The sequence below is a fragment of the Larus michahellis genome, chromosome 1 (genome assembly GCF_964199755.1).
Source record: "Larus michahellis chromosome 1, bLarMic1.1, whole genome shotgun sequence".
NCBI lineage: Eukaryota > Metazoa > Chordata > Aves > Charadriiformes > Laridae > Larus > Larus michahellis.
The window spans coordinates 123,343,368-123,367,490 of NC_133896.1; the positions used below are offsets into that span (position 1 = coordinate 123,343,368).

Sequence of the window (24,123 nt, forward strand, 5' to 3'; positions counted from 1 at the left end):
CTGTTTCTCTTCCAGTGTTTTTTTTTTCTATTATTAAATTGAAGCTGCTTCTGCCTTTCAGAAATCAGATCCTGGTTATAGACCTGCTCTTCTCCCCTCTGTCTATTCATCCTGTATCCTTTAAAAGTGCATTTCCTCAGGATGCCCCATAGTCATGAAACTGCCAGTCAGTCGTGGTCAGTGAAGAACATATTCCTTATGATGCTCTTCTTTCATGTAAGCCTGAACTCTCTGGTGCAAGAGCTGTATTAATGATTTGCCACAGATTGTCTTTTGTACAGGTTACTGTATGTATCTGATACTCTAAAAATGAAAAACTGTAATGGATGACTGGCATAAAAAGGAGGAAGAAAGAGTGGCTAGGGGTATGGCAAGTGAATTAGAACCAAGGGCAGTTAGAGCTGCCTGGTCAGTTTTGTTGGGGTAGTGACTTTATAAGCCTCAGTGCAAATACTATAGATTGCTTGATGCATTTCTGTGTATAAAAGGCATAGGAGTGGAAAAGAGGAAGAAACAAAACAGTCTTTTTTTTCCTCTGCAGTAATCCATAGATGCTTGGCTGAGATGGGCTAATATTAAAATGAAAGCACATTGTCACACTCTTCCCACACCTCCGAGCAACAGACTGAACCATACATAAGAGACAGTACTCCCTAACATCTGACTGAAGCACATTTGCTTTCACTGTGCCAAGAGGAGGATAGAAATGGTATCAACACCTTGCTTTAAAAATGCTGTGAGCAAAGATTAAAAAAAAAGAAAGAACAGAAGAAGGCGTCTTATATTTGGAGCCTAAATTGTGATTTACACTGACAATTTCAGTGGTAAGCATTTCCATCGTGGGTTTTTTTTTTTTTTTTTGTTTTAGAGGTTTTTACCTCCTAGCTCTCCCTGAGGCTATAAACCACCTCAAGAATAGTCAATCAACAGCAGCTGTACCTTTCTTTTAAGCAACATCACCTATTCTCCTTTGCTGGCCTCCCTGCCCCTAAACACAAGATATACTATGTATATATGACATAAGCCTCTTTCACTCCCCTCCTTCCTTCCTTCCTTCCTTCCTTCCTTCCTTCCTTCCTTCCTTCCTTCCTTCCTTCCTTCCTTCCTTCCTTCCTTCCTTCCTTCCTTCCTTCCTTCCTTCCTTCCTTCCTTCCTTCTCTCCATCCCTCTCCCTTTCTCTTTCTTTCTTTCAGCAGCCCTCCTCAGTCCTCACTGGTATGTAGTCTATTGTGATTTCTTAAGACTTATAAATGTCAGTCCTTCCCCCAAGACTCCCCCCACCAGATTCTGCTGTTTCAGTTCTCCAACATCTCTTGCTATATATAGCAAATTTGTCTAACTGAGTAGAAAAAAAAAAAATCCTTTACTTTCTGTAGGGAATACCAGCAAAGCAGCAAATATTGCCATGGCAACAAGCCTCTCAATCCATCAGACTCCCGCAGTATCTAATACATAATCTGTAAGGCGGAGACTAGTGTTGAAAAATCAACATAACATATTGTCACTTCAGGATTTAATATCCCTTCCCCATGACCTTAATTAGCTCACCTTATTTTGGGTAATTATTCAATTTCTGATAGAAACATCTATTTTATTTTGCTTTACTGAGGAAGCTCATGTGTGATCTACCTTCATTAAAATGCAACTTTTGACTTTTTCCCCACAAACATGCCACAAAATGGGAGTTTCTATAGTAACACACAATGCAGACTTAATTTGAAATTATAATCTCTTGATAAAGATGAGATTCCCCCAGCCCCCTTCTCAGTGTATTTTCTTTTTTAAAAAAAAATAAATGGTTTTGCCACAATGGCATACCTCTCTTCTGTTCCAAAGGAAGTTTGAAAAGAGTTTCTTAAAATTAAAACCCACCACATAACAGCACTGCTCAAGTTAAAAATACACACTCTCAGCACTCATTTTCCTTGTACATTTTAAATTTTGTATAATTTGGCTGCTTTTTGTCCTCCTCTTATTCTTAAATTATTAAATTATTTTCCTTCAGCTGTTTGTTTAATGCCATGGAAAAAGGATACCTGAGTTTAAACCAACAACGGTTGCAAGGGTTACTGGAAAGGCCTTTATCAAGTTAGGCCTTGGATTTTTACCCTAGTTTTCTAAGACATAGACTATTATGGATTCTGTTTATCACTCATTCAATGTGACAATTTAAAAAAAATATTAATCCACTGACCAATTTCAACAGCATTTAAGAAGCCTTTCAAGGCCTTCTGCTGTTGAGTGGGAAGATGTAGATCTGCAGTATCTTTTGTCAAGGATTTGGAAGTGGAGGTGGGAAAGAGGGAGAATAGAAGGATTTGATTACAGTTGGGGTGTCCAAAATAGGAGCATGAAGGTGTGAAAGGTTTCATAGGGAACTGGACTTTGCTAGTGAGGCAGAGGGAGCCAACTGTCTGCTCCCGAACAGTGGGGTGTTTGGGGAAAGAACTGACGCTTACTGCAACTGGCCCACATGAACACACCAGCTCTTACTAAATCACTTCCACAGAATGAAGCCTAAATCCCACTGTTAATCTCTCCCACCAACCATGTTTCTCCAGGGCTTCAAGTCAAGGTTCCTCATGTCCAGGAGCTTTAGCATTTAGACTTATCCATTTATTCAAGCTGTGAAAGTGGCCATAGAAACCACTGCCTCCTTCTCCTTGTGGCTCTGTATCTCAGAGGGAGGGACTCTCGGTCATGGACCCCTGACTGTTCTTCACGGACATTTGCACAAAGCTCTACAGTGAACAACAGAGTTGTGCCAACAGCCTGACAACACAAACTTTGCTACCAGTCCACCTATTTGACAACAGGTTTATGTGTGGTTGTTTCAGACCTACCCCAAAAGATAAGACAAGGTATACTGTACTGATTTGAAGAAATGTACTTTAAAACTAGACCATTTCAAGCTGTTTTGAAACGTGGTCATTTTGAACATTGCCCTTACACCTGCAAAGCCTTTGGAATTTCTGTAAACATCAGTCAACTGCGTGACGAAACCCAGAGCAGAATCTCTTGCAGTAGGGGCACAGAATGAACTGAGAGAGCACTGGGTTTTTAAAACCTGTCACATGATTAAGACATGGCAACGCAACTATATTTAAGACCTTGACATGGGCAGTCTTTCCATTGTGTGAACTGTTCTGCCCAACTAGCAGTCAGTGAGGTCATACCTTAATGCAGGGTTAATACTTTTCAAAGTTACTGACATAAAGAGATCATTTAAATTAGTTTATGAGTCTCTCTCCTTCCTTTTCATGTTAACATTATGGGCACCTTATAAAATTAGGGAGGCAGAAAAACAGTAGGAGTTTTTCTGTTCAATTTAATGGGTTTTGTATCATGCTTTTCATGAATTCATTTTTAAACATTACAGCCCAGCACATATGATTGAATGGATACTAAAAATATACAGCATTCACCCACAAATTAGTACAACAGCATGAGTTACTTGTGCCTTAAATAGTAATACTCCCCTAAATAATAATGTTATCACCAAAAAGACACTCAACCGCATGCAAGAGCAATATGCCATAGGCAGCAAACTGACTTAGCAGGAGGTCTGTAGATAGTTCTTTTCCTTATTAAAAAAAAAAAAAAGAAAAGATAAGAAAATGTGCGCCAATACACCATCCTATGTTTCAGTAGGTTTCAGAGAAAATTTTTCTTTGCCTATCATTAAAATAACTATTCAAACTATACTAGAAAACAGAGCAGAACAGGATATTTAAACTGCCTCCCAAATCTGTCAAGTGAAAGTATAGGTTTTCTAAACTCAACAAAAATGTGCCACTTTTAAGGACAAGTAATCATGCTATTTGTTGTCCTTTTGATTTGTAGCTAGGTAAGCAAATGCTTCATGACACGTGATGTGACTCCATTGTGTAAGTTCCTGGGAGCAACAGAGGAAACCTGCGATGTAGAGATAGCAGGCTCAGCTTGACAAAGATAAATATGTCAGACGATGACAATCATTCTGTGAATTTAGTTCTTGTGAATGAACGAAAATGGTAATTTAAAGTGTCATGATTTGGAAGTGTAATCATCTCTGTATCAGTCATTCACAATCAGTTGTAGTAGAACAGAGCCTGATATTGTTCCATGTATAAAGCGTGAGCTGCGTGAAGACATACGGATATGGATTGGGAGTCAGACAGGACCATCAGGTCTGACCTCCTAGATAAAACAAGCAATTAAATTTCACCCAAGGACTGAGCCCAATCACTTACATAACCCTAAAATTCAACTGACTTGATGGAGATGAGGCAGAAAGTATGTTTTTATAGAAGCCAGATACATTGTGGGTTTCGTCTCCAGTCTCTTTGGCCACACTTCTCTCAGCCCCCTCTCTAGCCGTGTGAGGAAGAAGCCAGCTGGGGAAGGACAGGGCTCAGTGAAAGCCCTTGTAACAGTCGGCAGTGACTCTTCTCAGCTTCAGAAGTGTCATGGGTTTTCTGTCTCTTTGTAAGCTGGTACATTGTCTTTGGGAATTCGATAGGATCTCTGAGGTCTCAGGACCAAACTGGAATAGTTCTGCAGCCATTCTTAGAGCTCTTACTACTGCTCAGGTGGACACAGGTCGTCCATACTGACAGCGGGTTAAAAAGATTCCTGGCCTTAAGACTATAGGAAGACAGGGAAAGTTATCTTAACTGCTGGGTGATAGTCCTAATGTGGGGCTAGTGGTGGCGATGGTAATAGGTGGCGTTCATCGGTGATGATGAGGGAGATAGAAACTAATCTCTCAAGCAGACTGATGTGAAGTTCTGTGAAAACATCCACAGAAGAACTTTTTGCCTAGTCTTTACTGGTTAGTGGATCACTTCCTTCTAGCCTCCCTCCTAGTGGATGATCTCCTTCTAACTCCTTGTATTTTAATGTCTGAGTTTCTAAACTGTGTATTTGTAGCTCAGCACCCCATCTCTGCCAGGATTCTTTTAAACTCTTTATTTACTCTATAGTACTTAGTGGCAAAGTGTTTCACAGGCTGTATGCCCTATGAAAAGTATTTCCTCAGATATGATGGCATTACAGTTTTTCTGATATCTGTCTTTTGACATCTCCCATCTCCGCAAGTTGGTGCTGCCAGGAAGGGTGAAGAGAAATGCATTTATCTAAGGTAATATTCCATCAGTTGGGCTGAAATTGCCTGTGTCTGTCCTGAGGAAACAGGATTTTATTTTGGATGAATATTGATTTTGATGAGTTACTTTATTTCAACAATGGTCAGCTATAGCAGCCTGTTTCTTTTTTCTCTTTTCTTTTTCCTTTCCTTTCCTTTCCTTTCCTTTCCTTTCCTTTCCTTTCCTTTCCTTTCCTTTCCTTTCCTTTCCTTTCCTTTCCTTTCCTTTCCTTTCCTTTCCTTTCCTTTCCTTTCCTTTCCTTTCCTTTCCTTTCCTTTCCTTTCCTTTCCTTTCCTTTCCTTTCCTTTCCTTTCCTTTCCTTTCCTTTCCTTTCCTTTCCTTTCCTTTCCTTTCCTTTCCTTTCCTTTCCTTTCCTTTCCTTTCCTTCTTTTTATGTTTCTTCCTTTTCCTTTTCCTTTTCCTTTTCCAAGTAAGTCATTAAGCCAAACTAAGAAAAGAAAATGAAGTTAGGGCTTCGACTGATATCCAGTGGAAGACTTCCAGGTGAAATGGGACACGCCATTGTAAGAGCTAGGCTTCTCAGTGTAACTTTGCTGCTGCTACTTCTGTGTTGAGCATTTGCTTTATAGGTATGTGCATTAAGAAATGTACTTATGAAGTACGATGATGACAAAGTGGAGGGAGTTCAGCAAAGAACAACCAGGACTGGAGGCCCTGAATGTTGAAGTGGACTATAAGATCTAATTCTGCAGTTTAATTACAAGGTGATTAGAGAGCAGTTCTGCAAGCTGGCAAATATTTGAAGAGGGGAGACAGGGGAATTTTTTACAGGAGGGATGATAATAGGAAGAAGGAGCAATCTCTCATCACATGGCAGAATTTCATGCAGTGCACAGTGCTAACAGTGAGGATCAGCAGGGGCACACAACTGTGTCCTTCCTTTTCTGCAGAGAGATATGCTGGTGCAACATGCCTGGGCTGAGACAGCAAAGGGCGCAACGATGCAGTGTGGGATAGACTGATGTTGGGCTGCAGAACATTGCACAATCGCTGCTATCCCTGCGTCTGGAAACAGTGCTGCACTGACTCAAAGGAGGACAGATCTTACAGGTGTCTTCATTCTTATTGGTTTATCTTTTAACAGCTCTCTTACTGTTGACAATGACTCTCACAGGAGTCTTTTTGGCTTTCTCTTCCATTGTAGGTCAAGATATTTCATGGTAAAAGGAATAGCAGTAAATAAAGCTGAAAGGGCCTGAGCTGTGAGTTCAGGCATTGGTTCAGAAATAATACAGTTTGAGTTAATGCGTTGTAGGCATTATTTTGCCTGTAATATGGTTAATATAGTTGTTGTTGTCCCCTGTCAAATGTTTGAAGAGCAATGGAGGCAGGTGAAAAATACAGGGAGAATATAGTCTAGCTTTAGGGATTAATTTAATACCCGATTATAAGGCTTTTAAAAGACATCTGTCAAAAATACCATCATAAGACCTTTCTCTCATTGCTTGTATTGAATAATGCAACTGGCCCTTTTTCCAATGAAGTGGGGTATTTTTCTTCCACATCAAATAGTTTATCCTACCACGTTCTACGACATTTTCCATTTATTGATTCTGGACACCTTTGCAACTCGTTTTCAAAGTCTAAGGGTCTCAAAATCCAATACATTTATGGTACTACCTGTTTAACAGCTGTTCTTGTACATCTCAGATACCTTTTTTTTCAGGGTTGTTTTTCCCTTTACTGTTGACGAGCATTCTTTGCTATTCATCATGCTACGCTTATTTCCTAGAACTAAAATCCATTACGGTCTCTTATCTGCTTGATAGCTCAATAAGCCTGATCCAGGCCAGACAGTTTTCTACAGCTTTCAGAAACATTGATCCTGTTTTTCACCATTTAATTCAACTCATCTGTTCTCTGTGAAGACAATTGATTAGACATTTTTAATGACTTCTTTATCCTGAGTGAATATGGACTTCCTGCTCTTTCTGTGGTCTTTTCTTTCAGCACTGCACACTGCTCACTTCTGCAACTGACGTCCATTGTTGGTTAGCACCTTCGGAAGATTTAAGTGCATGTTAAATAAAAATAGAAAAAGTTCTGCACTAGAAGAGCATTAAAACTGTGAAGCCGAGACCCAAATAGCTGGAAATAGACAGTTAAGGGTGCAATGCTAACTGGCCCAGATGTGAACATACCCATATTTAGGGTATGATGAGAAAATGTTATCTCAAAAAAAGCTTTAGCCACCTAACCCACATTTTTGGCAACTCAATCCTGTACCAAGGTCCTCAAAAATTGGTACTTAAATCTGAAGTGACTTCTGCTTTCAAAATTAAATTTCTGCACATGCTTAAACTAATTCTTGTTGTGTATTTCCCCTCTAAAGACTATGTTACACTTAAATGTATCTTATACCAAATCTGATATGGATTCACAATTTTGCCCTAGTGCTGATCAGAAGATGTTACTGCAATATGACTGTGGGTTGAGTTCTGTAGAAACAAGTGCTGTGGGAAGCTTTGGAGGTGTTTTATCTAATAGCTTTGTGTCTAGACCATTTAGATTTAGCATAGAAGATGAGTGTCTGCTCTGGGAAGCATGTGACTGAAAAACCCAGCTTTGTTGTGCTGTGGACCGTAGCAATGCAAAGGAAAGGCACCGAGAATTCTTAAATAGTATCAGACTGACCACAGCCTCCATTTTAGAAATGGGTGATCCTGAGCTGATAAAAGTAAGGGAAGTATTGAAACACACACCTACAATGGAAAATGACAACCTCAACAGAATAAATGTTGTTAAAGGTGTAAGTAGCAGGAAATATAGTGTTTCAATAAGAAGTGGCACTACGCAGCCTAAATATATTCACTGTTCCTAACTAGAAAAACAGAAAGTCAGACTTCATTCATAATTCAGCTGTTGGTTATCTCATCCCTCAGTTTAATTTTCACAAATATTTTAGCTTAGCAAAGTAATACTAGCAGTGCTATCAAATTTTAATACATTCTTGAAAAATCTAAGCTCCTAGAATCATATGACTATATGAAAGTCTTGGTTTTTATATGGGAAAAAAAATTTTCTGTCCCTCGCATTTGCAGAGAGAATTTAAAGACAAGACCCTTAAAAGCTCAGAGAATGCAAAGCAAATATTCTTCACATTGTTGTATACTGAGGACTGGAAGTACTGTCAATCGGCTTCCTTATTAAGACAAGTTTCTTTTGTTTCTTATTGCATATATAAGTTCACAGTTCTTCTAAGCCCCTGCTAGTGCATCACTGAAACAATAGAACTTCTTGCTTTCTTGCATAATGAACTCCTGCTTTAGAATTTCATTCTTCTCTCAAAACCTGACCTTTACCATGAAGAATAGACTGCATTTTCATTTAATGATAAGAGCATTGTTCTTTCTGTTCTTTTCATTATATACATCAGCTAATTCCTGCTGAAATAGCAACAACATCATTACAATTGCTATTATTATTATTATTAACTGTATTATTATTATTATTAATAATAATAATAAAAATCCTCGCTCTGGTTACTTGTAATTTAAATTTGACCAAAGATTTAAGGAGTTAATTTTGAAATAAATGTTATCAACCTGTATATACAGTAACAAATCAACAGTAATTAGATGTTCCACTTAATAAAACATTTATCTCTATGGCTCAATATTTGCTGCAAGACTACTCCTCCAGAAGTAACTATTACAACAGAACTCTTTTCTTACTGAAAAGTAAGAGACTATGAAAATACACAGTGTGGAAGAAACAGCTTTCCTATTTCACTCTTGGCACACCCTCATAAAATGGGTAACCATAAAAGGATAACTGAGTATCTTGAAAATAAATGACTCTAACTTCCCCATGCATGGGCAAATTACTTTCTTGAATGAGTTTTCTGAATGCTTTGGCATTTTTGCACTTGAATTTTGCATTGTAAGAATCTGTTCTTTCTAATGAATTGATGGTACTTGATATCAGTGGAAAATGTTGAACTGCATATTTGTACTTGGAAATGCTTTCTGAGACTGAAGAATCAGTATTCTAGACTGATGACATGGCTTTGGGTTCAGTTCTTCAAAGTCCTGATTCTGTGTATGCACAACTGGTGTTGCGTTCACAGGAGATAGCATTTATGCATGCACCACCAACTCATGATGCGATAGGAAAAAGATTACATTTCTGAACAAAAGATAAAAGGTGTAGTATGGGGGAAATAAAAAAAGTTAAAGTAGAAAGGTCCTATATGTCCTATAGCAAGACAGAGTATGGTGGATATGAATTTACTGTAAACATACCACACATTTTTCTTGTGTGTCATAAAGCAATAATTCAAAATAATTAGAACCGCTCAAAAACTTCCAGACTACACTGGCACATGTAAATGTGACTTTAAAGTAACTCAAAGCAGAAACATTTTTCTCTTTATGAACCCTCTCTACAAATATGAGAGAGCAATAGCGACACTTCAGATTCAGATACTGTAGAGAAGAAAAAGAAAGCTTTTGGGAAAAGCACTCCACCACAAACCAGGTCTCTCCTAGGGTTTGTCTGCTCCTGAAATTCTTTCTGGTTAGCTTGATTTTTTTGTTTGGTTTTTTTTTTTTTTACCCACCCCCCCCTCCCTCCCCCCCCCCCCCCCCCCCCCCCCCCCCGAGTAAAATGCATGGCATGCCAAATTCAGAAGGTTTTGTCTGGAGTCATCTAAGGTCTCAGTATTCATTATTTCACTGCCTTTGGAAGTAAATTTACAGACATTTGGAGTGGACATTTTTGCAACAAATGAAGGAACCTCCTTATTTTAAACCAACTCTTCTGCCTCTGGCTGTCTTCATGCAGGTGTACCATGCAGTTTAACTGGGTAGCAGAACAAACATGACTGTTTATTGATATGCCCCTATGGCCAGAGTACATCTTAATTGTCTGTCACTTCTCTGTTTAAATGCTTTAAGGCATCCAACCTTGCCCATTTTCCATTCTAGCCAATAGCGAGTTCACACCGCTCATATCACACATTGATTATGCTGCAGCCATCATATGGCACACCACATCCATGCTTCTGCAAAATTTGGAGCTGAGACCTTGGATTTCCTCATTACCTAAGGGAGAAGAGTTTGTACAAACTCATCTGTACACCAGTGACATGGAGACCTCAGACCTCAGTATGGATGAAAGAGAAGGGACACACTGACATTCTCACTTGGTCTTCAACAAAAAGCACATCTCTGGCAGGGCTTTTAGAAATACCAGGACCCTAAGGAGAGCTTTGCAGGTGCTATCCAAGCTGGTGAGCCATCATGTTGCAAAAGAAGCAACCAGCTAGCCCCTGGGATAAGGTAGACATCCCACAGATACCACTTAGGGCTTGTGATGTAGACAGCTTGATTTCACCCAAGGCAACTCAGGAACATGCCGTACGCCTTGAATAACTGGATAACAGGAGAAGAAACTGAAGGAACTCAAGAGGAAATTCCTGTCAATATCACGACGCTGGACCCTAACAGGACTTTTCTAAGGTACTATCAAGGCGTTATCATATTTGGCTACTCACCAAATGTCTTGTAACAATTCTTATTCTCCAGAGTATTCAAAATGGTGATCATTCCTGAGGACTGAATAGCTCTGTATAGGATGTTTCTCTGAATATCTAATTCTTCATATTGTCCAACTACATCAGGCTGAACATCTGATACCTTCCTGTATCACTTAATATTTGCTCTCCTACATTGCTTGCTGTGCTTTAGCTATTTGCAGGCAAGATGATGACATGATTTGAGTTAAAAATTACCACCAGTGCATGGGAAGCACGAGAACAACAGGAACAGGAGAAAACCATGGGGAAAATAATTTGGTTTCTGGTTGCCGTTTATTTATTTTTATTTTTTTTTCCTGCTCAGCTTTTAAATATTCTGAGATTATATGAGGTAAATTGCTCAATTCAGGCATATGCATATGGATGTCAAGGTATTATAAAGGAATTCTTGGGCAGCTTTCTATTAACTCTGTGCAAGTGTTGTAAAATAATAACTTGGGGCAAAGAGTGGTCTTATTTGGTATGCATTTCTACTTCAATATCAGCTCTAAGGGACTATCCCTAAACATTTAGCACAACATTTTTTTCTAGTTTGCACTTTGACTGTTGTATTTTAATGATTTTTTTTTTAAACTTTCAAGGCACACAGTTGTCTCAACACGCACAAGTAAAAGGCTCTGTCATGATACCTTGTATCTTTCAATAATCATAGAAGTCCTATAGAAATAGGACAGAAAGTATTACAACATTTTTTTTCTGTACCAAGCTTTCCTACAATGCGACAGATCCTCTGAGAATGGAAATACAAAATGTTACAAAAATACAGACTGTTATCCCTGCTGGCGAAGATAACAGACTTGGAACAACTACTGCATCAGTGTTCTGTCAGTCTTCCTCTTAGCGTGCAATGTGACGCGAATCTCAGGTACGGGGATTTTCTTACTGCAGAAACATCCAGAGAATCTTTATGGAGAAGAAGGAGCAGAGAGCAGTGCTTGGTAACTTCATCAGAGCATTTTGATAGAGAGAAAAAGAGCAGTGTAGGGAAGGTGATTGATTTTTTCTGGAACTGTGCAGAGATGTGAACAGAGGAAAGAGACAAGAAGCACAGCTCTTGGGTGAAACTGAAAGGAAAATAATAATTTTATTATATTGGTACCATTATCAAGCCACTTCTTGAGGCCTTTGAAACCCTCTAAGGCCTCAAAGGCCTTTCTTTATTTTCTCAGTTCCAGGAAAAAGGCCCTGCAGTCCAAACCAGAGGCCCATCCTATGCCAGCTTGTTGCTTCCCCATTCCATTCATTTCCTTTTAATCTGCACTAGCTTTAAAATGGGCACTGTGGTACGTTCAGGAAGAAATTTCTTTCCAGGTTGCAACACAGTTTATCATTTATTAAAAATATTTAAAAATGTCATGAAATCATCTGAAAATTTCATAAAAGGCTCGCATGAAGTATGAACAAATCCTTATAGAAAGCAGCAAGTCAATCATTTTAAGAAGCATGCTGTATTAAAGAAGCAAAGTAAAAGTACTTCACAAGACAAACACACATCCTAAAGGAAATTCAAAGTGCATTTTTGAGCTTGTGTTCCTGATCAGTTATAAAGATTTATGGAGGCTGCTCCTCTGACTCTTCAGACCATTCAGAAAGTCTACTTGCTTTGCCCTGACACTTTTTGGTGAGATTCATTCACCTTGTTTCAGAAAGGTTGTGCCAAGTCCAGCAAGTACTTAACACATAGAACAGATACTACTTATCTGCTTCCACCTTTGATAACAGATCCCACCATTGTTCCATCCGTCTTCCACCCCTCCATTGAGACATAATTATACAGATATCCAGCATCCAGTAATGCCAGAAAAGTGATGGGGTAGTGCGATGTTTCTAAGAATGACATTGTACATTGACAGAGATTAATGGAGAAAAAGTGACGTTCCTTATAGCACAGGGGTTCTCTAGGGTCTGGTATCATTGTCCTTTTGGGCCTTGCTAAACTGTATTGTTGACATTTCTACTGATACCATATAGGCTTTACTGCACCATGGAGAAATACTTCTTTCTGCTTATGAATACTGCAGAAGGTATAGAAATGTGTACCCTGTTGGTAGCTCAAAAAATTAAAAATCTCATCTGTGAATCTGACTTAGAAACTTGAATATTGCCAGGTCTTATGAGATGCAGACAGTGTGGGAGAAGAAGTAGTGGACAGAACAGCATTCAGATAACAACGCACACCTCCATCAAGGACTTTAATGAGAGTTGAACTACCCATCAGTAGGTTGCCATGCATCTTATGCCATTGCCTGTAGTCTGCTACTGATTAGCAATGCTCTCCCCGTGGGGAGAGAAGCTCTCAGGTTGACTTCTGCATCCTGTAACTGTGCTCGAAGCTTAGGAGTGGGGTCTTTGCCACCTGGATGTTCTGCTGCCTCTATCATGTCTCCCAGGTCTGCAGCACCTTTTTGTGGGATACGTTGTTTCTGATCCTGAAATAATTTTTTATAGCTAGGGGTGACTCTGCCCTGTAATGGCATATGTAAGGAGATACAGAGAATGATTTCAAAAGGAAGTGAAATGAACTGGGAGAGCAAAAAGGTAGGGAAGCATGCCCCTAGGAGCAGTAATTCATAAACTAACAGAAAAAAATTATCTGGAAACAACTTTCTAATGTAAATGAGTCTTATGCATATCTGTGTTTCTGTCTTTCTATAGTCTCTGGCTGAGCAGAGAAACAGATTTCTCCCTTTTAAAGTCAATTTATCTAAGCTCGCATAGGCTGTGGAGCTAGATAAGTTTTGAGAAAGAGCCTGTGGTTTGCCAGTATTTTGTTCTAAATTGCCTCCTAATTTTGTTCAGAAATAGATTAACCATTCTGAGTCTCTCAGCTACAAGTGTTTATAGGTAGTACTCCATTATCTAGATCCTGTATTATGGCAGAAGTACAAACTACCTCTTGTTGATTACATATTTAAGACAACACACACCTCTTAGAAACCAGTGAAATCCATAGAAAGCTTTCCACATATATCTCAGGGCATAATTCCTATTGGATGAATCTGGCACAGGCAACAGTCTGAATAATTGCACTGGATATAGTGCAACCTTTTGTAAGCTTGTGAAGAAATGTATGCACTAACCCAAATCAAGTAAATTAGGCACTTGTTAAACACAAGTAGTTACGTTCTATTTGAGTAAAACTCAGGCTCATGAAGTCAAACACGTAATAGCTGCTTTGCTGGATTTAGGTCCAAATCCAGTTGATTTAAACAGTGCATGAAGGAAATAGCAGTCCTTGTTTTGGGCATTCCTCTTTTTTTTTTTTTTTTAGGAGTGGAATGATTTATGGTGAAGTTAGGAGTGAAGACAGGGCTGAATGAGATCCCTGAATGCAAGCACTATTTTCTGGTTTTGTGGCATTATGTAAGGGAGGGGGATAGATGGAAAAAGAAAGTGGTTGAACTTCCTATTTGTACTCACTCATTGACTCTGTCAATTTGGCCATCTCTGTTTCTCTTTTGGGCTTCTCCTGGGGGAACAGACAAAATAAAAAACAAACATATATATATAATATATATATAAATATAAATACACTTGAGGGCAAGTGGCAATGTGAGGAAAGGACATTAGTCCTTTATATATTTCTGCTTTATTTAGGGATTTAACTTTACTCCTAAATAGCCTGCACCTCTGGGGGCTTTTTTCTTGTAGTCTCTGAATTGTGTCAACTATGAAGTGTGAAACTTATATTTATTTCTCTGTGTGTATATCTAGTTAGAGTAATTGAAGTTATTAAATCAAAGTGTTAATGGAGGAGGAAATCCTCCTCTGTTTTGTGCTCTGCACTAAAATATGCAAGTGTGCTAGGACTTCCTGAGAAAAGGTATGAAAATGACCATCCCACAAAACAGATATACTGAAGGAAAGAAAGTGCTTATTTAGAAAGAAATAAATTTCATACGGAAGCTGGAGTGAGTGGTATGGCACTGGGTCTGACACCGAAATGAGCTGTCTGAAGTACTGCTTCATTTATTTCTTTGATAGATGAGGGACTCCCAATCAAACTTGCTTATCTTTGTCACTTGTCTTTGGCATAAATTTTTTAATCTAATTTTGTTTTCCCATTTCAGACACTTGTTGTAGATGTTGTAACTAAGCCTGTTTTGTCAGAAGGCTTGGGCAATCCAGAGCTCTTAGGTTTGGCAGAACTCCCCTTAACAGGGACTGATGCCCCAAAGCACGCCTCAGCCAGAACAATGGAGGCCGGGTCCAATCTGCTGATTTCAGAGGTAGAGTTAAAACATTCAGACCTTCAAAGCTGGCTTTGAGAATATGCAGTGGGGCTGCTCTCACCCTTACGATCCCTGAAATTATACAAGCATCTTCAGTGACTGAATCCCAGCCCTGTGGGTAAGCTGAGCTAGTGGTTACCTGTCCCTTACCCCACAGCTGTCTTCAAGATGAAAACATCCCAGATATTCACTAGTTTTAACCACAGCTGACAAGTCCAGCTGGAAAAGCCAAAGGAAAAACGGCCAGGTGTCAACAGTTACTAATAAGGGGTGTGGGAGCCTGCCTCCACCTCTGTCTCACAGGCCATGGGTATGCAGATGTCAGCTCTTGATCCAAGCAGCTTTTTTTCCCAAAAACCTCAGCAGAGGAGAGGATTTCCTCCAAAATATGACTTTAACAGGCAGCAATCCCAAAGAGATGCTCTCTGCCCCCTGTCTCAGCTCTGGTGTGGGTTTCTGGGCAGGGTGGCCTGCAACAGCTACTGAAGTGATTTGGGACAGGATTCAGCATGGCAACATCCCTCTTTGGATGGGTCTGTACAAAAAACTAGCACTGGGGCAAGCCATGGGCTGAGAATGGTGTAAGAATGGTCCCTGACAGGTCCTATTCGACAGTATAGACATAGTCTTCCAATGCTATCTGACTGTGACATGAGGAGACCCTGCTGCGGGGGTGCCAGGCTGTCACAAGTGCTACCCCTCCTGCTTTATTTAAAAGAGTAGGATCATCTTATGACTTGAGAGGAGGTGAGGTCTGACCATCTCTGTCTTATCCCAGTACTGGCTTCTATCTCTTGCAAAAAACACGAAAGAAATATTTTCTATACCAAATATGCTACTACTTGCACTTCATAAAGCTAGACTGCTGCTAACAAAAAGCTCACGTTTCATAGTAATTGGAATGCATGAAACAAGCAGAAAATGCTTCACAACTGCATGCACACCCCTTAGAGCATTTCATATTAAGACAAAGGTTTAAGGTTACGCCCTGAATCTGTGGTGCCCTTAGTTAATGTTAGTGCCCTAAGTCATGTTGGTAATGTATCATTCAGCATCAGATTCATGCATTACTATGAAAGAAAGAAAGGAGGAAGAAAGTAATAACACAAGAGTGCCAGTTAAAAAAAAAAGGTCCTGTATGGCAATTTCTTGCATGGTATTAATCATCAAAGGAAAGCACAGTGCTGTGGAAATCATCAGTAATTTGTGTCCATGTTACTTTATAATGTGACCTTAAAACACCTCCTTCCACCAGAGAACTTGTAGTTTATCAGGAACGAACAGTTGGGGAAGATAAATGTTGAGCCCTAAAGATGGAAGGCTGGATTTATTAGGCTAATAACAAGCTGTGATTTTAAATATTAATACTTTGCTCTTGCATATTATTAAATACTTTTTACTAATGATGAGGTCTATCATAAGGACATAGGAGACTAGAATGTCATTTTCCTTTAAAGTGAAAGTATTAAATATAATATATAAGGAGAAGATCAGAAGATTTTGAGCTTTGGAGTTCTGCTGATGGTCAAATATTTGTTTTGAAGAAGCTGGTAAAGGCAAGCACTAACAGAATGCACTTTTTCCTCCAGTAACGTCCTGAGATCACTGATAGGTAAGCACAGAAACATTTACATGTAAAGAAGCTGCATATCTTCACTGCAGCAGTTAGAGTATAGCAGGTTAAAGAAGCAAGCTAAGGTTCTCAGGCTTATGATACTGTCACGGGTGTGAAATATGCCATTAGAGAGACAACATGAAATTGCAGACGAGATTCAAGTAATTGCTGCATTTGAAAATATTGAAAGAGTTTTGTTTACTTGTCCTAAGAAAAATGACCAGGACTACTGAAGTTCTGATCTTCCTTCTTCAGAAGATAAAGGTACTCTTGTATGAACGTTGTTTCTCAATAGGACAGGTTAAAAAATGACATCCCATTTTCCAGGCATTTTATTGAAAAAAATAATATTTTTTATTGTTATCACTGAGATTTAGAATCTGTATGAAATTATTCTCTCAAGTTTTGCATTTTTTCCTTTCTCTAATGATCACTAGTACATGCACACACACACACGCACACACTACGAAGTTCTTCTGGAAACTAAGCAAATTTTTCCACTTGTCTCTTTTATCAAAATGGCATATTTTAAGAAAGTTTGAACACCTCTAAGAAATCTGGGTTTTGATGGCAGATAAAGAAGGAATTCCATCCTTTCTGACAGAATGAGTTCTAACAGATTAACTTGGGGAATCAAAAACATTAAAACATACTTTTGGTCCTGACTTCAGCAGATGTGATTTTGAATACAGACTGACAGCAGAGTGAGACTTTCTTTCTTTAAAAAAAAGTAAATAAACACACAACAGAGTGTATCATTTCAGGGCAGAACTTGTCTTTAAGGGCAGACTTTGGTAGTATTCCCTCTTGACATCACTGAATAAACAAACACATCATGAAAAGCAGGCCTTATTTTTCATCTCTCCTAGCTCAGTGAGGCTCATATCTTTTTTTGTAGCAATGCCGTCAGCATGGAGAGATTTCTCCAGGGGTCTGAATCCATGGGCTGTTGCTGACAGTGTACCTGTCCTGGAGCCAAGAGCCCAAATCTTCCACAACCTCAGGGGAGCAGCAAAGACAGACTCTGCTCTTGTAAGAGACTGGATTGTGTGCAGAGATGTGCTGCCGTTTCATACCTGTGTGATATGGCTACCGTCTTCCTGGGTGCATAAAAAGCAAGAAATCCTGCTCTTCTTATTTTAAATGATATGCACGTAAAGTGCAAGTGATAGATGATATTGTTGTGATGCAAGAAGGGATGTGTGAAGTGTAAATTGGTATGTGAAGCATGCTAACTTCAACTAGTAAAAATGGCTATCTAAAATGCTTCTTTATACTTTTGCACTGTTGGTGAGGTCTTTCATTCAGCTGCGGGTATAAGAAAGAAGCTGGAAACTCTTCTTGTCTAATGGAGTCGTTTTCCCTTTTTATTTATTTTTTTTTCTTTTCAGCTGTGTGCCTGGCCTTAGTTTGGTTGACACTGCTGTGAAATTTGCACATTATTATCAACTCATGGCGCCTTTTCTTACTGAATAGTCAGATAGGTTTAAACATACTTCCTTTCTATAAGCTTCTTTAAGGCAAATGAACAGTTGCCCAATCCTACAATATCTCAAGACTGTGGTGTCCTGCCTTGCACTGAATTTAATCTCAAATTATCATGCTGTTGTGACATTCATGGGTTTAATGTGATGCTCTAAGTGCCAACACAGAAAGCGTGGCCTTCACATTACTCTTTCACTTCTCAGCCAAAGAAAATCAGGCACCTTTGTATAAAGCTCCCTTTGCCTGACTTCCCATAGGCTGCCGTAGGTTCTGTCAGAAGGCGCACAAGAAGATGCCAATAGTGCCAACAAGGCGGTGCAAACTTACATTTTCAGTCATGTGTAAGGAGGATGCATCAAATGCAATCATGCAATCCAATCATGAGAATTGCATCAGATTCCAGATGGGAATCAATACATGGAGCATCTAGGTAACTTCTCTTGTAGGGAAACATTCTTGGGCAAGAGAGTGCATAATCTTCCAGTAATTTTTCTGATAGAAGGACATGTTTACATCCTGTAACTTCCTCTTCAATGACTGTTAGCTTCAGCTGGCACAAACTGATGAGATCATTGTCTTTGTTTTGTTTGTTTACTGCACAGCTGAAACTTCTCTTCTTCTTTTGCCAGTTCATGAGTGCAGAGTGTGCCGACATTCTAGGAATCTGTTGAAGTAATCTAAAACTTTGGCTGAAATTTCTAATAGTATTTCACCAGTCCTATACTGGCTGAGCTATGGCTCAGAACTCAAATACATTATATCCATTACACATACTTTTTGTGAAGCTTTGTTACTTTTGAAAGTAATTCACTGGCAAATCCCTAGTAATTTCATTGATATATCCTTTAAGGCAATAGCTATTCAATCACTAAATGCAAATTCAATGAGCAAGAAGCAAAGAAGAACCTTTTCTAAAATTTTAGCTTAGAGTAATCTATCTTGGGATATCTTAAATTACTTTTCAAACTACATGGAAATGGTGTTATGTTTGAAACACTATTAAATGAGACTAATAGAATTTCATTTTATATAGTGTCTTTCATGCTCATGACATCCTCAAATGCTTTACAGTAATGAATTAGATACTGGTTGTTAGGCAATGGTGTGTAGGCAAATGCAGCACTCATTATGTGCTATTCATTTTAGCAATAGCCTACACTCAGCTCTCGAAAGCATAGCCTATTTTAGGTGGAGAGGGATCTTTGGAAGTAGTTGGAGCTGTTCCTTTTGAAAAATACCATAGGAGCTTTCATTTCTATCTGGACATGTATCCAACAAAGGGAAAAAATAGCTTAATAGCCCATCTGTAAGACCTCTAACAATAAGATGCACCGTATTACTGCATTATTTTACTATTACTAAAATCCAAGTTGTATACAAGACCTGCCTATGGGAGTTGCTTTTCATGCCTCCCTGTACCAAAGCTAAAAAATGGTGTATATCTTGTTTAATTTTATTATTCTGTCTTGCCCATCCCAAGAAAGGTGGTTGGTCCCAATGGCCTGTTTTGTCTTGTCTTCTAGAATTAACTCTTGGGGTAGGGACTGTAATGACTACACTTGTGCAGGACCCAGCACAGTGTGATCTGAAGCAAATTATCTTCATCCTCAGCTTTAAAGGTGAGAATACTAGCAAGTAATCTGCATTCCTTTGCAGTGATCCCAGTGTTTGAATGGCTAAGAATACATTTTAGAAGACTATCCTGTGCTTGGCACAAGGGGTGATTTCAATTTGCATCAGTTGGAAAGAGCTTAAAATACAGTATTTGAATAGATGGAGTGAGCAGAGTTCACTGAGGGTGTACCTTAGCTGGGTTCACTAGAGTTATCGAGCAGTAGGGGTGAGTATGGCTCATTAACAGGTTCAGATGTCATAAAGCACTCTCAGTAGCTCTGATATAAGATGCTTTACATGCAGGAAATTTGCATTAACAACAGGAGGAACTGAATTTATTTCTCTGGGTTCTAGAATATAGTTTTTACATTTCTCAGAGTTTTTAGTTAACTTACTCATCATTCACACTTGGTCTGTGAAATATGTATGGAAAAATCTCTGGTTTTTTCCAGGCAGAAAATCAAGCAGGAATTCTAGAGAAGCTTGTCAACTCCCCTCAGACTCAACATACGAAGCTTACAGAGTCATGTATTAAATTCATTGCAAATACATTGTCATTCTCTAACTGTAAGGAACAAATATTCACATATTAAACAGCAGGGATGGCAAGTGGTGGTTCTGAGGATAGGAAATCTTTCTAGGAACAGAAGCAGCATAAATAAATGTTACTGACTGCTATTGAGTATGTATGGACATTGTTTAATGTACTTGCATCTACCAGAACACAAATAAATAAAAATTTCTTTGAACAAGATAAAGAGAAAAAAGAATCTGAGAGTTTGCAGGAGAAAGAATAATCATACCGATGAAACAAACAAAAAAAAAAAAAGAGAGAGAAAAAGATGTTATGTTTTTGGCATCTTAAGTAAGATCTAAGCTGTAGTAAGTCTCAGGTTTTCAGTGTTTCTTAAATAATCTAAAGAGCTTCACAATTTTAAACTATTAAAATTGATTGCAGAGAACATGAATCTAAAAATTATTAAAAAATCCTACCATTGACAGCAAACCTCAGAACTACAGGCATTTAAATATCTTTAATTTATTGTGGTAACAGTGCCAGAAGCTGCAGATTATTTTACTAACAATTCTGTTTTACATTTTTATGCTGTTAGATACTTGTTGCTTCTGCTGTCAACTGTGGAAAAGTCACTTAAGGCTTAATACAAAATGGCCATTAAAGAACTAATGGGAACATTACACAGTGACAGGTTAATAAAGAAATATTTGGGGTACCTAAAAGACCAAAGGTGGGAGTTAAGTAATGTTGTGGTATTACTACATGATTAAAGGCAGATATATTTTCTTAGTTTCTTTGCTCTAGAGGATGAGGTATACAGGCTTAATTTTCTTCTCCCATTACAAAGACCCTACAGAATGTCTGAAGATCTATTTGATTCCCTCAGATCCCAGTAAAAATACATTTCTTCTAACACAATGAGTTGGGCTGACTAAACACTAGCAGAGCTTCCACTTCTGTACTTTGACAGACAACGAACTATCTGTACTGTTTGCTTTTCAGAAGCTCAGCTTGGGTGTTCTAACAAATTATGGATGAAGTTATTGCAATGGTGTATTTAAGTCTTACATACAACATTTCTAGCCTACATTGTGAAACTAAGCAAGTGTAAGTATAAGCTGAAAATCGAGAAGACTATCCTGGCAACAAAGTGATGCAGTGTTGCTATGCTAAAAAGACTGGAAAGCTTTTTACTTAGGGCTATTAAGACTACATTGGACAAACCAGCACAAATTACATCTCGGCAAATGGTCTTCAAGACAGAGTGGATAATCTTACACATGCTTTGTCATCTAAATCTCCAGAGTGCAGGTAGGGTGGCTGTGTACAATTAATGCATGGTGAAAAGCTCTATATTCTGTAGAGATGTTCTTACCAGTTCAAAGACCTTTGTATCAAACTGTTAAGAAACTGCTGTTTTCCTTTTTAGGGCATAATTCATTAATATATTCTGAATTGTAATAGAAGAAATATAAGTTACCTTGAGATAACAGGAGCTACCTTATTTAAAAAAGTTGGTAGAAACACAAAAGAGGAGATTCAATATAGAAAAGAAACTTAAAAATGCTTATCCAATCTTTTCAGCTGTTAATAATGTGTATGTTTAGGTTTTCATGAACTCATTTCTTCTGTGCCCCTCAAAGGGAAAATCTCAGCTGGTTGTTTGTATTCTTATAGCATTAAATTCCATATTTCAATAGGAATCACTTAAAGAACATTTATAGACTGGGGATTTCACATGAAAAATTATAAGTAGAAGAATTCCTGAACTAATCTAGAAACTGTTATTCAAACTATTTAAGAGAATTATGATCTAATAAAGTATGGTTTTTTTAATACTTGCCTTGATGATTGTAAAAATAACTCATAACTGAATAGAACAGATCAACCATTTCAAAACAGAACCTGTTTCCTCAGGTACCTTGTGAGACTTAAATGATGAACATACAACTAGGAGAACTGACATTTTTCTTTGTTTTGTGCTGTGATCATGTTCATTCCATGGAAGTTCTTAAACAAGAACTGTCCTCAGTGTCAGATCTGTCTCCGATTGAATAATACCAAAATGTCTCACACAGTTTCCAATTTTAGCAGTCTTTTGTTGTTCAATCTATTTTAAAAAATCTTCAAAAGCAGACATGTTAAAAAAGAAAAAGTAACGTGTCAGATGCAAAAATATGAATAACGAAAATACCTCCCTGTTCTACTGAAAAATATCTGAAAATACCTCCCATTTACTACTCCCTGAGAGAAAATTGAACTTTTGGTTGCTTATGTCAATATTCAGGCTGGCTTACACAGGTCTTTTTTGGTGAAACTGCAAAAGTATAAAAAAAGAGAAATGCTGAGGTAAATCAGCCTTTCTGAATTTCAAAACTGAGACTTCATTTTTAAGTTGGTGTCTTCCACAGAGAAAAATCAGAAAATGAGAGTGTAGCACTTTCCATATGATGACTTTGTTATCAGTGACCTTCCCACCTTAGGGTGAAACTCTGTCTTTCCCCAAATGCACAAAGTCACAACCCTGGGCTTCCATCTGCCAGCTTTTCAGAACTAATGAAGATAATAAAAGGAGCTGCAGCAGAAGCAGTCAAAATGGGGACCTTTGGACACAGAGCTTGGGGTTCATGTCACCTAAGTTCAGCCTACTAAAAATTTGGATATACAGTCTAAGCAAGTTATTTAGGCTCCCTGTAGCATCAACAGAGGGCAACCAGAGCAGACAAATAGCAGGTGGACATGCTCAAGTCATTAGAAACACAACTGACATGACTAAATCAAACTAAATACTTGTTATATGGCCAAAGGGGGTAGGAAGCCCCGTCTCTCTGAAATTGCTGTGATATTGACTATCGTCTTTCTGCTGTGCTAAAGATTTGCTCCTACCCTTCACCTCCTGTTCTCCTCACCCCCACGTACTGTTTCTTCTTCTTGTTCTCTCCTGTCTTACGCAGCCCATCACCTTTCCTAAAATGCTCTCTCCCTTCCCTTTCCTCTCCATCTAACTTTATAACTAACCTTCCCTCTCTTCACACTCTCCCACACTTCCAAAAAGAATGGTTGTGAAACTAGCACACTGTTTGTTGCTATCACACGGTGCACGCCTCCCTCTACCCCTCAAACCCACATGTACTATCTATCTTATCTAAATAGACTCTACATCTTTGAGGCAGGGACTGTCTACTGCTTGAACTCTGCAGGCTCAATCATAGCATCACCTCAAGTCTTTAGACTCTGTGGAGATATTTGTATTTCAATAATGTGTAGAATATATTATGTTATACATGATCATAAATGACAGAAGTATAAAATGTTCATTAATAAAAATACCAAACAGGATGAAAATCATTGCACTGTTGCTTTCGCCATTCTCCTGGTACTTAGACCAAGCTGACAAAAGGTTCTGACTGCTCTCGGAGACTCGTGCTCTTTGTCGGCTGAGGCTAGAGGTAGCATTCACGTTTATGGTTTCAAGCTAAAACCAAAGGCTGTTTTCTCTAAGGGAATGTCATCTTGGCACAGTGCAATGCTACCTAGAGATCCCCAACCAGCTTCTGGAAGAACAATAACTGTCAACAAGTAAATTAGTCTGCAAGAGCCTTGCACTAATGTAACTGTGTTGCCAGTACTTGAGTTAGCTTTTTACCTAGACATGTTTTGTACTGTGCCATGTAGACATCTGTATTGTGTCTTGGGGATTTGAATACATTTTAACTGGAGCATCCGGACAAACTCTCTGTGAATCGGGCTAAACATTTGCAAGTCAGACACAGCAAATCTATGTGTTTCTCAGGTACTACTGCTGATTGCACTTTATATACAGTGTACTTTACATACAGTGCCATATAATGAAGAGGTTTCAAAATGTACTAGCTTGAGTTGCCTTTAAGTTAAACCACCCCCAAAATAATGTATATGATTCTAGTGATGAAAGGTGAGCTCATGAAGCTAGCCGTTTCATTGCTTTTAGTCTA

At 38.6% G+C, this 24,123-nt stretch overlaps 1 protein-coding gene across 2 annotated transcripts in view; it reads right to left on the minus strand.

Annotated features, from left to right (window-relative positions):
* KCNJ6 (potassium inwardly rectifying channel subfamily J member 6) overlaps nucleotides 1-24,123 on the minus strand; it is a 162,938-nt gene that overhangs the window by 98,945 nt on the left and 39,870 nt on the right. Inside the window, exon 2 of one of the 2 annotated variants that reach the window (XM_074602114.1) lies at nucleotides 14,107-14,155. The exons of the other annotated variant lie outside the window; for it this stretch is intronic. Coding sequence (XP_074458215.1) covers nucleotides 14,107-14,131 — 25 coding nt within the window. The 5' untranslated portion in view covers nucleotides 14,132-14,155. The remainder of the gene's footprint in view (nucleotides 1-14,106; nucleotides 14,156-24,123) is intronic. 2 annotated transcript variants of the gene reach the window in all.